The sequence below is a fragment of the Meles meles genome, chromosome 18 (genome assembly GCF_922984935.1).
Source record: "Meles meles chromosome 18, mMelMel3.1 paternal haplotype, whole genome shotgun sequence".
NCBI classification, from domain to species: Eukaryota; Metazoa; Chordata; class Mammalia; order Carnivora; family Mustelidae; genus Meles; species Meles meles.
Genome location: NC_060083.1, coordinates 27,671,465 through 27,690,003, shown reverse-complemented (window position 1 = coordinate 27,690,003; position 18,539 = coordinate 27,671,465). Strand labels below are relative to the sequence as shown.

Below are 18,539 nucleotides of genomic sequence, written 5' to 3'. Positions count from 1 at the left end.
GATTAGAGGATATGGCCTGTAGAAAATATTTAGCAGTCTCCTTAATTAGGACTGGACACCTAACTATCATCAGAGACCCCTCTGGGAATGGGAATGAGTAAGGCTGAATGGGTAGGGGCTGGATGAATAAAAGAGTTCATGTTTCCTCTAAAAGCAGCAGCCATACAAACAGCCTCAGTTAACTTCTGCCAAGTGGAATATAAAACCACTGTTGTCATTATCATCCCATTTTAAGAGAAGGCAGAAATCCACATATCTATTTCAATCTCCCAACTTTTAAATACTGGCAATTTTTTGAAAATTAACACTCTGCAAGCCAATCAAAACACATCTGTGGCTGTGACTAGTCAGCAAGCCATCAACTTGTAAGCTCTAGTGTAAGCTTTCTTCATTTTGGCAAAGCAGGATATGGCTACGAAAGAAAAGGGCAGCTTTATAGCAGATGGTTTTACTGGTAGTGTTACTTTAATTCTGAAAAACTTTACTTCCAGTTTTGAATAAATGGGAAGAACAGAAGAGAGCAAAACAGAGGAAAATTAAGAGTTCCCTACTTCTAAATAAATTATTAAAAAAGCAACATTATTGGGCCCCCTGGTGGTTCAGTCGTTGGGCATCTGCCTTTGGCTCAGGTTGTGATCCCAGGGTCCTGGGGTCCTGCATCGGGCTCCCTGCTCAGCAGGCAGCCTGCTTCTCCCTCTCCCACTCCCCCTGCTTGTGTTCCCTCTCTCACTGTGTCTGTCAAATAAATAAAAATCTTTAAAAAACAAAACCAAAAAAACCCTCAATATTCTTAATACTCTTGATTACACAGTCTATGTGTTCAGTTTAAAGGTCAAAGAAATGGTTATAAATGCGTGGTATAAGAAAAGAGACAACGATGGGGCGCCTGGGTAACTCAATCGGCTAAGCATCTGCCTTTGGCTCAGGTCATGATCCCGGGGTCCTGGGACTGAGTCTCACGTTGTACTACTTGTCCAGTGGGGAGCCTGCTTCTTCCTCCGCCTGCCACTCCCCCTGCATGTGCTCGCTCTATTTCTCTCTTTCTCTGACAAATAAATAAATAAAATCTTTAAAAAAAAAAAAAAAGAATATAGATAAAAAATTGTAAGTACCAGTTCAATTTTTTTTTAAATTCTTTTTTTTTTAAGGATTATTTATTTATTTATTTGACAGACGGAGATCATAAGTAGGCAGAGAGGCAGGCAGAGACAGAGAGAGCGGGAAACAGGCTCCCTGCCGAGCAGAGAGCCCAATGCGGGGCTCGATCCCAGGACCCTGAGATCATAACCTGAGCCGAAGGCAGAGGCTTTAACCCACTGAGCCACCCAGGCGCCCCAGTACTAGTTCAATTTTTGATAGATATTCTAAAATATCTGAAGTGTAAATTATCTCCTAGAGCCCTACTTTTCAGGAAAGCAAAATTGATTTTAATATTTTGTTTAATTAATAAATAAAATTAAATTAATATTCAATATTTATGTTTAATAGATGTTTAATATATTTATATTTAATATTTATATTTTATATTTAATATATTTATATATTAGTAACATTATAGACAAGTTACATGTGTACAAGCTGTGTGTACAGTTCGTAGTATACCAAGGACTCTTATGTAAACAATGTGGAGAGTTCCCCTATTTGTTTTCATGTAACAAGCAGTTTAACTTTATTATTTTAAATTAAGATGGTAGGCTTAATTTAAATCTTCAAATCTTCCCACCTTCCCAGATGAAGATAAACCACTTCATCTTACCTAGGATAAGGTTTGCCAGCTAGATTTTATCTAGATGGCCAATTTTTTCTAATTCGAGAAGCTGTAGTTACCCACTCCCTCAGTGTGAAAAAAAGATAAATCTAAAAACAAACAAGCAGCAGTGACACTAAAGAAAGGGGCCTACACATCTGAGTCTTAAGTTTTGAAGAAATTTTGAGATTTAACTTTGTTTTCAGAAAAAAAAAAAAAAAAGACTTTCAAAACTAGTACATTAATTTTTTCATCAAATTCATAACTCTAGTAATGTATGTGAAGGGGAAAAGGAATAAATTTTATCCAGAAACTAGACATAAGCCTTCTGTTCTTGAAAACACATATAGCTATGCTTCATAACTATTTTGCATTTTTAATGTATGTAATTTCAAAAGCAAATAAATGGTCTGGATCAGGAAAAAAAAATTAAGGTTGTAGGGCATTTACAGCCATACCTTTATTTGGATGACAACAGATCTTATCTATGATTTTATATGGCGCCAAGCTCTTAGTCAAGAATCTACTCCTTCCCCAAAACAATATTGTTTCTATGGAAAAATGTGATTTCTTTAAAGCAATCAATTTTACAAATCTATCAGAAATATCTGAAATCCTTGAAAAAACTCAGAACGAAAAACCATCTGCCAAACACTGTGTAACTGAACACAACATAAATGCAGGGACAACTGAAGATGTGTTTCTTCCAAAACATTGTCCATATCAGTACTTCCGTAGCAGATAAATGATTCACATCCCCAAGCTCACACCTTCACTGAAGATTAACACAATTTTTTTTTAAATGCAATCAAATGTTCTTATACTCACGAAATTGCTTCCTCTCTGTTTTCTCCCCAGGAAAAGCAGTGACCAAACTGAGAATCAGCAAATTCATGAAGGCCCCCTGCGGCAGCAACACTGAAATAACCCCAAACGTTCTTATTGCTACGGAAATTCAGTTCCTGAACTGTTCCTGAGCTGGGCTTAAAACCCTGTTAGAGAATGAAGAATAGGAGAAACCATATTATATTTCTAAGGAAGAGAGCATTTATATATTCATTGTTTAGGCTCTGTGTTAATCACAGAGGGAAGCAGAAATGATACACAAAAATCAGAAAGGCTCGAGAGCCAACATTCAGGGCTACAGATCCAATGAAGACTCTATAATGACAAAAGTTTGATGAAATGGTCAATGGAGCAGTGATCACTTATTTGTCTCTTTGGATGAGACTTCTGTAAACTTCCCACTCCAGAGGAAGTCCCAAGATTCTTACAGAAGCAGGTCTTCAGATACCATATGGATATTAAAATTCACAAGGAAAAAAAAAGTGTGAAACTTTTAAGTGATGGGTTACCTCATCTGGATTTTCACTGGTGATCCGAGCAGCAATAACATGGCCCCTTGGACAAGGAACGTGAGCAGAATTTTCAAAATCAATGGGAGCATCACCCCAGGGAGATACCCCATACATCATACGAATATCCTTGATTCTGTATAGAGGGATCCCCATAGCAATCTGGAAAGAAAAACATCACTCATTTTTTCAAGGGTATTTTCCTTAAAATGTGGAGGCTAACAGATTACCTACAAGATTTTCCATTTCAGTAGCCACCACCTAAAATGTTCTATTTCTGTTGCAGCCTGTATTCCACAACAATCAAGTAAGGAACCCTAAGTTGTCTGTGTGTCTGTTGACATCACTCCATTAAGGGAGCAGGATTAAAATACATAAGGGGAGAGTCAGTGTACATGACTATCCAAGAAGTTCAGACAACTAAAAAGTCCTGTGCCATAATTATTCCCACAAACCACTGAGAAAGTATATAAATCTTTAGTACTTGATGGGAACCCAGAAGGAACTCCCATTGTGGGCAAAGAACGTGTTCGATACAAAATGGTATCAAACCTCACCATTAGCCATTACTGCCTCCCATAACATTTGTTTCCTGGGCCAAATGGAGAAAACAAGATCGACAACATGCACTTTAAACAGTACAAAAATAAACAAGTGCTGCCAGAGTCTTGCCAGGAAAAACCACCACCACCACTCTGCTTCATTACAGAACATGAGTAAAAAAAGGAGAAGAGGACGAAGTCATAAGATTCTTTACAATTAAATTAATTGAATAAAGCAAATTATTTTAAAAATTTCTTTCTAAAATATGAGTTTCTCCCAAACATGTCTGGCCTAAAAAACATGATAGTACTACTGGACTTGTACCACATCAGGAAAACCAACCCACACATCACAACCCATACAGCATGAGATGAACACGAGATGAGACTCTGATAGGAGGTGCTTCTCTCTTAGCACACACCAGTTAAACCCGTTTCTCAGGCATCTTGGACATTCAGAACTCCTGCAGGTTACTCGCTCAGCCAAGATCAGGGTGATTCACCTGGAGCTGTGCTGCGGGGAGGTTAACATCAGCCACCATCTCTGTACAAGGATGCTCCACCTGCAGCCGAGGGTTCAGCTCCAGAAAGTAGAAGCTTCCATCCTGGCTGTAGAGGTATTCCACAGTCCCAGCACTCACATAACCAACCATTTTGGCAAGTTTCACCGCACACTTGAAGAAGAAACATAAGTCGACATAAGTATCTCAACCTTGACCAGATGCCAGACCACTGTAGCCCCTCCCTCTCTCCCTGACTCAAATGTCCACCATTTTTAAGTGCCTCCAAAGTCTTTCAGCCACACAAGAGTAAATTTCACTCTCCCTGATTACTATATAAGGCCCCTAAGGCATGGATGGCAAACTCAATCCAGAGCTGGGAAAACCGTTTCTCAATTGGGATCACAGGCAACCTCACCCTCTCAGCTGTAAGTGTATGCTGGCAAAAAAAAAAAACCCCAATAAACAAAAAACATACCACAATGGCAGACTATTCAGTGTGTCCTGGTTTTTAGTATTCCTAGTAATTGTCCTAGAAACATGGCTGTCCAGCTAGAGACTAGATTTTGTAACCTCTCTTATAGCTAGTGACTCAGTTTTGACATATGTAATGTCAGCATTTGTGAGTAATATGCGTAAGCCCTCAATCAGGTTTGGAAAGGTAAGTACTTTTCCTCTATTCCTAGCTTCTCCTATTCTGTGCTCTGGAACACAGTTACAACAGTTCAAGCCAGTTTCCACCATGCAGATGATAATATACTAAGAATGACAGAACAAAACAGAAAGAACCTGAATTACAAGATGGCCTCAGGAAGCAGAACTGTCCTACCAACCCTGGAGAGCTCACCTCAGATTATGATGGGAAGGGAAGAGAAACTTCTACCTCATCTAGGCCATTTTATTTTTTAGATCTTTTATTAAACTGCTTAACCTGTCTACTAATCAATACAGAAATTATAAAATACAGGTAGGATGTTACTATTCAAAAAAATTAAAATATGGGATGTTAGCTTAGCAACAGAGTAGTGGGTAGCAAGGAATCAAAGTGGGTAGCTTGACTCAAATCAAGCAAAAATCAAAACAATCAAGTGTTTGATTCCAACAATGAGGTTGGGGCCTCATTGTTAGGCATAACAAAACATTCAATAAACTGTTTTCCACAATAACTTGGACAACAGACAACACACCAAATAAGCCCTAAGAAAAGGTTGGAAAAAGCCAGACTGTGAAAAACCAACTGCTTTTGTACCCCCAAAACCAGGTTAGATTCTCACCCTGAAGCAACCCAGTATCATGATAAGATCAACTAATAGAGGAAAACAATGTATCTAGAAATCTTGGGAGTGTGGTTACTCCTATCTGAAGCTGGCTGGAAGCAAATAATCCAGAAACTTAACTAAGTTTTGAAGGAACTGTATTTCTAAACGTACCACAAACTTGTCCTTGAAAAGCTTGTGATTGATAACAGGAGTAATATTCGTGGCCCCACTCTTGCACCAGCTCTGGCAAAGAAGCATAGTCTCTGAGGCCCAATCACAGAGAAAACTCAAGGAGGAAGAACTTCACAGGGAGCAAAGCCAGGTACTTCAGGGATGATGGGCAAGGGATTTACTGCCAGAGAGCAGAACCAGAGGCAGAGAGAGGGCTAACTGAAATCATCACAGTTCCTGCCTAGAAGGATCTGCTAACTGCTGTGGACCAATGATTATTGTATATTTTTCATTCTTCTTTTTTCCAAATGGGAGTTATCCTGTTCACATTTCACCACTGTATATTGGATAGATGCTGAAGGGAGGTGACCAGGGATAGATAACTTGTATTTTAGGTCACTGGCCCATGAAAAGCCACATGAACATTTGTACTGTACCTGACCTAGAGATCTTGGGCTCTGAGCTGGCTGTAGTAACTCTGGACTGATGAGACTTTGGACTGTCTTCTTTGGGGAAAGACTAAGTATGCTAGTGAGAAAGTAGAGTGAGAAAAGGAGTGTGAAAAGATAATGGGTAGCCGGAGGAGCAGATTGAGGCAGATTATTAAATGCCCTTCAGTGATTTTTCTGTGTGTCATTCATCTAGTAACGGCATCTCCTCAATTTCAGCTGAGTATATGGCCACCAGTTAGTGACTACAATTCCCAACATCCCTCACAGCTAGGTGTAATTGTGTAATTGAATTTTGCCCAATGGGATAACTTCCCATTGCGGGTAACTTCTGGATCACATTTTTATATGCTTGTCCTCCTAGTCCTTTGTCTCCTCCTCCCACAGGCTACAATATGAACCTCATCTTGTGAGGAAGCTTTAGTCATGAAGATAATAACACCTTAGGGCAAGGATTGGCAAACACTTTCATTAAAGAGTCAGATAGTAATTATTTTCAGCTTTGTGGTCTATGGAGTTTCTGCCACAACCACGCAACTCTCTCATTGCTGTGACAAAGCAACCAGATCAGACATAAATCAATTAGCATGGCTGTGATGAAGTAATTTTTTATTTACAAAGAAAGTTGGCGGTTGGATTTGGCTAAGAACCTGTAGTTTGCTGACCCCATTCCTAGTGAATGGCAGAGCAATAAACCCTGGTATCAATGATGATGATGGTGAGAATGAGAAAGAGAATTTATACCTTGTTTAAGCCACTGAATTTTGGAGGCCTCTTTTTTTTTTATAACAGTTAAAGAATGATTCTTAATAAATTCACACAGTGTAGGAATTAAACTTCCAACACAGATGATCATATATTTAGCTTGTTGAAATTCATGAGAAAAGAGATGGAAAATATATTTCCAGTAAGATGACTCAGTCACTATTCCAGAAAAGATCATGTTCAGACCCATAAACTACAACTGTTTCCAAGGGATCCTGCAAGACTGCTGAGAGATTCTTTTCTACACAAAAATATAGAATATATAAACTTTAGAGATGTATAGAGGACCTTTCAAGAGATAATGGATTTGAATAAATACATCTGAAGATTCAAAGATAATCAACTAGAAAATGGAACTATCCACTTATCATGAGCTTGTTGGAAAAAAGAAAAAATCAGGGGTGCCTGGGTGGCTCAGTCAGTTAAGCATCTACTCTTGGTTTCAGCTCAGGTCATGATCTCAGGGTTTTGAGATTGAGCCCCATGTCGGGTTCCATGCTCAGCGCTGAGTATGCCAGACTCTCTTCCTCTAGAGGTGCCTGGGTAGCTTAGGTAATGATCTCAGAATCCTAGGATCGAGCCCTGCAAAGAGCCTGCTTCTCCCTCTGCCCCTCCCCTTGCTCGTGCCTTCTCTCTCTCTCCCAAGTAAATATATAAAATCTTGGCAAAAAAAAAAGATTCTCCCCTTCTGTCTGTTCCCCCACTTGTGCATGTGCTCTCTCTCTCTCAAATAAACACACACACACACACACACACACACACACACACACACACATATATATAAAACACAGTAAGATTAAAAATCCCCCAAAATTTCTTTTCTTTACCTCTACTCAAAATAGTACGCTAGGGACACCTGGGTGGCTCAGTCAGTTAAGTGTCTGCCTTCGCCTCAGGTCATGATCCTAGGGTCCTGGGATCAAGTCCCACATTAGACTCCTTGCTCAGGGAGAAGCCTGCTTCTCTGCCTGCAGCTCCTCCTGCTTTTGCTCGCTTTCTCTCTCTCTCTGACAAATAAATAAATAAGATCTTTAAAAAAAAAAAGTACACTAAATTTTGTTCAAAACCATGAACTGATTGAGAGCCTGAAATGTTTAGAGGGAGAACAGTAGAATCATTTGTCCTTTAGGAAAAGGATATAATCTTATCAATTACCTAGAACCACTGTTTGAAATTTCACTATTTGCAGACTGGTATATGAACTGAATGAGCAGTAGCCCTGTGTAAGAAAAAAAAATGATAGCTTTTCATATACACACCTGTTCCATATGTTCAAATACAGCTGGAGTAGCGATAGCAGCAGGTGCTTCCTCAATAATCTTCTGATGCCTGCGCTGTACAGAGCAGTCACGGCCAAAGAGAGAGATAGCATTGCCATACTGATCTGCTAGGATCTGTACCTCCAGATGACGAGACTGTTTGGCTAGTCTCATCACAAATATAGGAGACCCAGGGACTTCAGCTTGAACCTACATTAGGAAAGGAAATAAAACAAATTCTTAAGTCATAAGCATTTTTTTCGATCCTGATAAGCTGCTTCAATTTCAACAGGCAGATGCCTAGAAGTGTCAGGGACCATGTGAATTAGTAGGAGTACAGCAATGAATAAAACATAGTTCATGCCCTCATCTATCTTTAAGATCCTACATTCTTTGTTATGTAACCAGCACTACTTGGTGACTAGGAAACACAGGAACACCCGGTGTGTTACAAAAGTGAAAAAACAAAATAGTTTGAAAAGACACACACACAAATCCCACAGAAGGGTAAAATCCTGCCATCAACTGTAGACAGCCAAATGAACGCCCTGCTCCAGACGAGGTGCTTTCTTGGTTCGCATTACATCACGGACAGTGTTGTGCTCAAAGGACTTGGATATTCAGCACTGGGGCACACTGACACTGGAGATCGAGTTCTATCCTGGCAGGTATTTTCTTGTAGCACTTTTAAAGATCATCCAATGTTTTCTGGCTCCCACTGCTTCTACTCAGACGTCATGCTATCGATCATATTGTTACTCCTTTGCAAGTAATCTTTTTATAGCTGCTTTAAGATCTTCTCTCTTTTTTTTTATGGGGGTGGTGAGGTAGCAGAGTCACTCTGGTTATCTTAGATGTGGTTTTCTCTGTATTTGTCCTGTGGGGCTCACAATATATATATTTTTAATCTGTGCTTGGTATCTTTCCTAAGTTCAAGATAATTTTTAGCCATTATCTCTACAAATACGGTTTCTGCTCCATGATGTCATCAAATATTGCTTCTGTTCCATTCTCTCTCTCCTCTTGAGATTCAAAGCTCATGATGTTAGATCATTTCACTGTATCCCATATGTCTTTTATGCTGTTTTGCTATGTAGCAAGTCTCCCCAAGACTCAGGGGACATCATTGCTGAGGACATCAATCATTTTATTTGCTCATGATACTGTCCTCATCTGGACAGTTCTTCTGTTCTTGCCGGGGTCACTCGTGTGCATATCAGCACCTGGTAGTTCAAGTGGGGTTGAATGGTCTCACTCAAATGTCTGGTGATTTGCGCTGACTGTTGGCGGGGAAGTCCAGGGAGCCTTGACTAGAACAGCTAATCTCTATAGCATGTGGACTCTCATCCTCCAGTGGGCTTCTTCAATGCAGCATTCCAAGAGGGTGAGGGCAGAAGCTGCAAGACTTCACAAGCTCTAGGCTCTAGAATGTACACGACACCACTTTTGGCACATTCTAATGGTTTAAGCAAGCCACAGGGCCAGCTAAGACTCAAGGGGTGGGAAAAGAGATGCCACCTCTTGATGAGAGGAAAGGCAATCATATTGCAAAAGGATATACATACAAGGATGGGAGGAGTTATTGCGGCCATCTCTGCAAACAATCTACTATGGTCCACCCTCTGGCCACAATAATTCATATACCTCCCACATGCAAAATAGACTCACCCCCTCCCAAGACCCCCAAAGTCATCCAATCATGGCATCAGGCTTGACGTCCATTTTCTCATGAATCATGTCCAGATGCGAATGAGACTCCTTGGGAGCAGCTCCTCAGGGGCAGTTTCTCTTGATCCAACGATCTGGGAACTAAAAAGACAAGTTATCTGCCCCAACACCCCCAATATTTAATGATGAGATGGGGAAAGGATAACTGTCAAAGATATTCCTGTTCAAAGAAGAGAAGATGGGAAGTACACAGCAGTCACTGTTCCATAGCGACTCTGAAATCCACATGGGTACAGCTTGGGTTCCCTGACTCTAGGGACAGGGAAATTTTGTTAGGGTCCTTGTTCTGCAACTTGGGAGTGATCTCCCTAATCCATGGCTCTCCTCTGCTTTTAGTTCTGCCCTCTTCCCAGCCCTGTTCTCTGACAAATCTTTTTATTAGAAATGACTGGTATTTACAGCTGAATAGCTTTCTCAGTCTGCTTCCTGTTTATAAAAGTTGAAGACACAGAACCTCAATGAAGTTTGAACTACCCTTTCAGACCCTTTGGTATAATCATCAATACAAGTTTCTTGAAAATGTTGTGGGTTTACTACAAATCACACTGGGGGATTTACTCCTTGCCCCAAAAGATCTGTAACTTTTCTACACAGATATCTCTATAGTTTGAGCATATCAGGCTGCTGTGGAATAACACCTTTAAGATTCTCTGAAGCTCCTGCCTGTTAACTGAGAGGGTAATCTACCCAGTAGTGTCTTAAATATTTCTGAGACGTTAAAGGATCTCACAGGTATTCTTGACTTGGCCTTTACCCTGAGGTCATTTTTTACTTGGAGATTCTTTTGCCAGGTGGAGACTGGGAATGAGAAAAAGCTCTATTTTCAAACTCGACAAGCTTGAAACACCTTCATTAGCTCATCTCTTTCATATAGTTCCTTAGCATAAGTAACCAAAAAGATTTAACAGATGCTTTCAACCTCTGTCTAGAGATTTCCTTCACTAGGTCCATGAGTTCATTAAATACATTATCTTCAAAGTTACCTCAGGCAATTGTTCCATCATTACAGAACACGTGTTAACCTTTTTGTCAGACTCTACTAACAATTCTCTCACTGCCTACCCAGCCTCCACTAACAGTTCGTTCACCATTCCATTCCTCCAGGCTTCATTAACAATCTCATCATTTATTCAGCCTCCACTATGAGCTAGTCTTAAAGTCAATGTCACATTATTTTTTTGTTGTTGTTATGGCAACATCACACCTTTGGGGTATCAATTTCTGTGGCAGTTATCCAGTGATGCCTAACAAACCACCAAAAATTTAGTAACTTAGGACACTGACCATTTTATTTTGTTTGCTCACAGCAATTTGAGCAGGGCACACAGTCAGGTAGCTCTGCTGATCCTGGCCAGGAGGTACTCATGCAGCTGCAGTCATCTGGCAGTTTGACTGGGTTTGGATGATCTAACAGGATCTCACTTGCATGTCTCAAATACAGTGCTGTCAGCATGCAGGTCTAGGAAGTCTTAGCTGGGACTACTCATCTATACATCATGTGGCCTCTCTTTCTCCAAGAGGCTAGAGTGGTTTCTTCACTTGTCAGTCTGAGGCTCAATTCAAGAGGCAAGGGCAGAAACTACAAGACCACTTGAGGTTTAGACGTCAGAACTTATATACCACTTCTGCTACATTCTTTTGGTTAAAACAGGTCACAAGGCTAGTCAAAATTCAAAGAGTCGGGGGGGGGAGCCTTTCTTGATGGGAGAAAAGGCAAAAATCATAGGGCTTTGTATAGAGAGATGGGAGGAGTTATCATGATCATCTTTGCAAATAATCTCCTACATGCTCTCTTCTGTATTTTTCATCCTTTTGTCTCTTCATGCTTTGGTCTGAATTTTCTTCTGAGCTATCTTCCAGTCACTAATTCTCTCTTCAACTGCATCTAATACGCTATTAAACTCTTCTATTGACTTATTCTTAGTTATTGTATTTTCAGTTCTAGAATTTGTTTCTTCTTTAGTTTCCAGTTTTCCAACCAAATTCTTGTCTTTAATTTCCTTGGATACATTAAGTATAGTTACTTTAAAATCCTTGTCTGAAAGATCCATTATCTAAACCTCTGCAGGTCTGTTTAAAACTGACTTCTATTTCTCTTGATTTTCAGTCATGTAATTTGATATGCCTGCTTACTCTGAAATGGCTATTTGATAACAGCATTTGAAAGATTAAAAAAAATGATAATTTGAGGTTCTGGATGTTATTAAATGTGCTTCTTTCTGGTGGATAGTGATACCAGCAATCCTAGAACCCCTTACTTGAATCAAAGGTTGAGTATCTTGAAGCTGAGATTTAGTCCCTCTGAAGGCTGGTCTATTTCCAGTTTATTTTTACTCCTAAGGTATAGTCTCTTTAAGATCCCAACCTAAAATCTGGGAGGTTTTTGCAAGGAAACTTCCTTAGCAAACTCTAAAGACTGAGTTTTGTCCTTTAAATCTTTGATTGTTAAAAACTCCAATCAGCTTTTTAACTGCTTCTTCTCAAACTAAAAGATATCTCTAGGGAAAAAGTGGCCTCAAATGCCACTCCTCATGTTTCCTTCTTCTCTTATACTTTAGCCCCATAACTCTTCACTGTCTTGCAAAGTCTCTAATGCCTTGAAATAGACTTTTAAAAAAATTTTTGTCCAGCTATTCTAGTTTGTTCTCAATGGGAGGATTGGTTTGTTATTTAGTTAATCATTATTTGAACTTGAGGACTTTCACATAAAACTTCCTAATCTTAGTGTTCTAGATTCTTCAACTATTTGATTCCACAGTAATAAGTACTTTTAAAATATCTAAAGGAGTTATACTTTTTTAAAAAATTAACGTGTTTTTTCTTTCACTTCTAAGAGCGAAAGACCTTTTCTTTCGACTCCACGAGGCATTCATCTACCTATGGAATTAAGTAAACTACAAAAGGAATATAAAGAAAAAGAAGGGTAATATTTGAATTCTGACATTCAAAATAGGACAGTGCAACAAAATAACGCCTATCAGTTTGCTGTTGAATGGTTTTTAGAAAAAAAGGGCAAACAGAAGGTGGCTAGAGATACTAGTAAAAGGTAGTGCAAAGTAAAAAATGCTGGGAAAAAATAAAAACAGTGGGAAGCTAAGAGAGTGAAAGGCCAGAATGTGTCCCAATTTTCCTTTTTCTGATTCCTCTTTCTCTGGTAGGAGAAAAAAAGTGAGTCAAGTATGTGAGGGTAGCTGTAGGGCAGTAAAGAAGAGACTTCTGTCTCCAAATTATCTCTCTAAGATTCTGAAACAAGATCATTTTTTGGCCTTCACAAGTAACTTCTAGTCTGGCCACACCACTTGGCTGCAAATCAGAGGGTTAGACAGAGATATGAGGTTTTTTTCCTAGCCCTCCTCAGTTATAGGATCTGGACCTGCCATAGGGCGCCTGCGTGTGGTGGCCATGCAGCACAGACTAGGATGTAGACTGTGGAACTGGCCAGGTAGATGGGACACACAGCAAAAACTCGGAGCCTGCAGCCAGTTTGAACTAAAGTGAGATAAAGTCAATCAGAGAGCCTGAGTCTGACCAAGCCAAGAGCATCCAGATCAGGAGTTAACCACATACTTTACTTACAGTGCCAGCAATAGGGGGACACAAAAATGTAGAAAGGCATGCTGACTCTTCCTTATCACTATGAGGTCCTATGAACCACTACACTATACAGGGAAGAGCTATCTGAGAAACTGAGCACTTCTACAGAAGAGTGAATGACTATTGTTTGAGTTACCTTATTGAAAAAACCTTATACTGAACTGGACATTGCTAATAAGCAGATAGGAGCTAGAGATAAAGACTAGAGTACTTAGAGACAAAATTAAAAATTAAATATTTTCTGGACATCCAAATTATATAATGACTTATTATTATCTTTTATTTTATTGAGGTATAATTGACATACAACATTAGTTTTTGGTGTACAACATAGCACTTTGTATATATAGTGTGAGTTAAATCATGTATCTCTGATATACATGTAAATTCAAACAAACAAAAACAACTTGTATTCTACCTGTCTGAAGAGGTTGGGGAAGTCATCTGCATTGTTGACTTTTCTGATTCCTTTCCCTCCTCCTCCTTCTGAGGCTTTGATCATTACTGGATATCCAACTTCCTCTGCTGCCTTCAAGAAAAAGAGAAAAATGTAAGAGTAGTATTAACAGTGAAGGAGAAAACTGGCACCTTCTCCCTTTAAGAATGCTGTCATTGAGGGCATCCAGGTGACCAACTCTTGATTTTAGCTCAGGTCATGATCTTGAGCTCCATGTTGGGCTCTGTGCTCAGCATGGCATCTACTTAGGATTCTCTCTCTCCCCTTCCCTCTGCCCATTTTCCTGCTTGCATTCTCCCCTTCTCTCTCTCTGAATAAAAATAAAATCTTAAAAAGAAAAAATGCTGTCATTGGTAGGTCCAAAAGTAGTAAAATAGAAAGGTCCTAAAGACATAGGCCAAAAAAAAAAAAAAAAAGTAGCAACATAGGTGAAAAAAAGTCATAACAGTATTTGTAGTAATAGGTTGAACCAAAATAAAGTGCCTTTTTTCGTAGGTTAAAAAAAAAAAGAACTGTTGGATACTGGCATTTTCATATGGTTCAACTTAAGACTATCCTGTATACATCAAAAAAAAACCACCCCAAAAAACAAAATACAACTACATGTTTATGGGGCACCTGGGTGGCTCAGTCAGTTAAGCACCAAACTCTTGATTTTGGCTCGGGTCATGATCTCAGGGTCATAGGATCGAACCCTCATGTCAGCCTGTGTGCTGAGCATGGATTCTGCTTGTCCCTCTCCTTCTGCTCCTCCCCCTGCTTGCACTGTCTCTCTCTCTCAAGTAAATGAATACATAATATCTTTTTTAAAGCTTATATATCTTTTTTAAAGTTTATATATGATTATGCATGCATTCATACACCCACATATGAGGGTACTGAAAGAAAAAGTCTAGAAATACACCAGTGGTAATTTATAAAAGGAAGATGGGTAGATACACTTCCACTTTTTACTGTATTTACTTCTATATTACTGGAATTTCTTATAGTATATAGATATTCATATATTACCTCTAATTTTTATTTTTAAAAAAGGTGTAAGAAGTTAACTGAATAAAATGCTGACAGCTTCTGACAAAAGATTTAACAAATCAGAACTCTCATGTATCCGGAAGTTATTTTCTCACTCAACTTTTTATAAAAGATAAACATAACAAGATACTAAAATATTTTAAAATTAGGAAAACTAATTTTCAACACATACTCATGTGGTTTTTGCATTTATGACATTTGATAATGATCAGATAACAATCCTAAAACTTTCTAAAAATTATTATGTATCTGTTAAGGAGAGAGGTAGTTAAATCAAAATATGTCCATCTATTAGAATACTATCAACTATTAAAAGGGATGAGGTGGCTTTTACATGTAACAATACAGAAGATGTCTAGATTGTATTATTACGGCAAAAGTAGAGTGGGGAATAGTTAACCAAAATATAGAATAACTAAGTCATTCCTTTGTCAAAATATCCCAGTGATTTAGTTTCCATTATAACAATATCTAAACATGTACCAACAGAAAGAAGGGTAATTTCAAATGTTGAATTAGTTGATTATGCACAGTTCCATCTCTTCTAAAATTCTCTTAGCTCTAATCACTTCTAAGCTTATAAACAGAGTTAGCCTGATGAAATAGTGTTATCAAAGCAAGTTATCACCGAGTGATAAGTACCAAAGAATCAGCTGCAAGTGTGGAAAAGACTTTAAACAAAATAGGGTAGTCCATAGGATGTCAGTAAGAAGGTAGGTCTTTTAAAAAGATATGAAGGCTCTAGGCACAGGTCATCCACTTAGAATAGTTTTTTTAAAGATTTTATTTATTTATTTAAGAGAAAGAGTGAGAGACTGAGAAAGAGAGCACGAGCAGGGGGAGAAGCAGAGGGAGAGGGAGAGGCAGGCTCCCCACTGAGCAGGGAGCCTGATACAGGACTCAGTCTCAAGACCCTGGGATCGTGACCTGAGCTGAAGGCAAAAATACAACCTACTGAAACACCTAGGTGCCCCTATTTAGGATATTTTAGAAGAATTTTAATATCATGAGGAAAATGCTTATACCTAATAAAAATAGGAAAAGAAACTAGGATTGCTAAGCAATATATATATACATACACATATATACACACATATTGAGAAACTAATTTTATACTTATAATTATGAATATGGGAATCTATTAATAAAGATGATCATCTTATGATAACAAACTATGAATCAAAAAAGGCTGAAAGAAGATGCATGAATGTGTTATGAATATGTATCTATCTCTGGATGGTGGGTTTATGGGTAGTTTTATCATCATTTCTTTTCTAGTCTTCCAAATTTTCTACCAGAAATTTTTACGTTTAAAATTATGACCAGGAAAAAAAAGGAATTTTAATTGATAAGCAAAATAGCTAGTTCCTTATAAAGGGCTTCTACTCTTTGGCAAATTATAGCAAATAGAGTATAGCGTTTGCAATTCAATTAGAAATATTAGTTATTCTTATTAAGGAGATTACAAGAGGCTTAACTTGAAATGCAAACAAAAGAGCAAAATTAGTTGAGCATTCAGTGTTCCTCCTGAATTTATAACATACAAAGTCAAACACGAGTAGTGTGTTTTTCTAAAATAGCCTCTTTCATCATTTACTTGGAAGCGTGCATAACTGACACTTCCAACTATTTAAAAAGTGAAAGGGGAACAAACAGGTGAGAACGACAAAAGAAAGAACCGGCAATGTTGGAGAAAGGATCTCCTTTTGCATGGGTTCCTGTTGCTACAAGGATGGACAGAAATTAGACACTTCCAGCCCCTCTTGGCTCCCTCCCTCACCCTTCCCCAAGGGAAAAAGTGAATTGTGTGATTGGTCAGTTTGGAAGGAGGAACTGAGCATGCATAGCTCGGCCTCTTCCCCTTTGGGATCAGCCCACTGCACAGAACATATGCTCTTTGTCAGCTCTCAGTGATAACAAAGAAGCTGGATGGTAAAAGCTCTCTGTTCCTGCAGAGGAAAGTATGGGGTTACTCAGCACCGCCAGTACCCAGTGAATGAGCAGGTAGAACTCAGATGTTCAGTTTACACATCTGATTGTTGCTACACACTGAAGCCATTTTCACCAACCTATTTGTAATAAAGCTGACATTTCTCTGTCTGCCGGGCTTCTCTTAAATTCTCTGAATTTAAGCAGGGGAAAATGTGAGTTGCTTGTTACTCCTTCCCCTACCCCCACCTCCATATACACACACTAACAGGTGGCAGAGGGCAGAGTTGGTACTCCCTTAAAGCTGAGTTAGCCACCTAAGAAATGTTCTGTCCAGGGGAGCAGATTGCTTCAAAACAAATTTAAATTATTTTTTTAAATCTAGGTCACTTCTTTCTTTAACTCTACAAACTATATCTCATGTTCTTACAATCCCAATGCCATCACAGGTGTATATCATGAACCAGGCTTCAAATTACTTTGTTTGTGACTCTAACTGGTCAGTTGAAAGACATCACTCCCTAGAGTTTGTAACCTACCTTCAGCCCATCATCCACATCCTTCACATAACCTTTTTCATATAATTCCTGGGGAACATTTAAGATACGTTTTGAAAAATCATTTTCATGCCAGTCCACACGAAGACCTGTAACAGATAACAGTGACTTGAAAGCTGCTATAAAAGCTTCTGTTCTTGTCAATTTTCTGCTATTCCTTCTTTCAAATGCTCTCATATTTTTCCAAAACTGAGGGTATATGTGTGAAAGAGGGATGCCATAAAAGCCTCATCAGTCCCTGGGGTCAACGGCACTTAGCTCTGCAGGAGCTGGCAACTCAGGTTCCGACGCTAGAAGAAGCCAGGAAAACTAACAGGGAGCAAACTTATAAAAATGCAAGGACCTACAAGACCAAAAACAAAACAAAACAAAACAAAACAAAAAAACCCATGTCAGACTTTTCACAGCAACTCTGCAGGCAAAATACCTTCGATTTGTGTGTTCAGGCCTGCTCCAGGGCCAGAGGTCTGGTAAATAATTCAATCTTTATGAGCCCTTGGAAATGGAAATGGCGGTTTTATTGGCCTCAGCAGAGTCATGATTCCATGCTCCCTGAATGTCCCTGTACTCAGCCACAAGGGGAATGCTACAGTCTCTCCATTCAAACAAGAACAAATTCAAACGTTTATTTTAAACTGTTTGACCCAGCAGTTCTGGAGAGGATATTGCAATCCCCCTGGAGAGCCAGAGTAACAAGAGTTCAAATCTGTTCAGCCTCAAGACAATGGTCATTCCCATTTGAAAGAGCTTTTAGAGTATGTCTGCTCCCTGTGCTGGAGTACTAAAAAAAGGCAAGTTCATACTGTTATCAGCTATAATGATTCACATGGCACTCTTTAAGGGATTAGTCAACTATAAATCATTTTAAGAAAAATTTTATTCTTCTGTATGCCTGGAAGAAAGGTTGACTATTGCCCTCATTTTCTGCATCAAGCAAAGGAGAAGTTAAATGGTATTAAAGAGGCAAAGCAAACCACCAATAGATAGTGGGCTGGCATTAAGAAAACACTGGCAGGCAAACATTTGAATAAGCTGGTTTTAGGTTTTTCTTAGTGATCCAGGTCACCCCTCAGACAAGTTCAAAGGCCTAATTCTGCCTAAGTCCACCTCTGAAGAAGATTCTAGCCTACCCAGAGCAGATCCCAATCTATAGAACCATATGAGTTTTCCTAGAGTTTCTCCAAATTCAAATTAA

General features: G+C 39.0%; 1 protein-coding gene across 6 annotated transcripts in view; it reads right to left on the bottom strand.

The window, feature by feature from the left end:
* The window catches only part of ACACA (acetyl-CoA carboxylase alpha), a 290,224-nt gene that overhangs the window by 162,904 nt on the left and 108,781 nt on the right, over positions 1–18,539 (bottom strand). For all 6 annotated transcript variants that reach the window (XM_045985474.1, XM_045985475.1, XM_045985479.1 and 3 more), the window contains 6 exons: positions 17,327–17,433; positions 13,788–13,898; positions 8,048–8,257; positions 4,148–4,318; positions 3,103–3,264; positions 2,576–2,739 (listed from right to left, as the gene is read on the bottom strand). In XM_045985474.1, the coding sequence (XP_045841430.1) occupies positions 2,576–2,739; positions 3,103–3,264; positions 4,148–4,318; positions 8,048–8,257; positions 13,788–13,898; positions 17,327–17,433 (925 nt within the window). The remainder of the gene's footprint in view (positions 1–2,575; positions 2,740–3,102; positions 3,265–4,147; positions 4,319–8,047; positions 8,258–13,787; positions 13,899–17,326; positions 17,434–18,539) is intronic.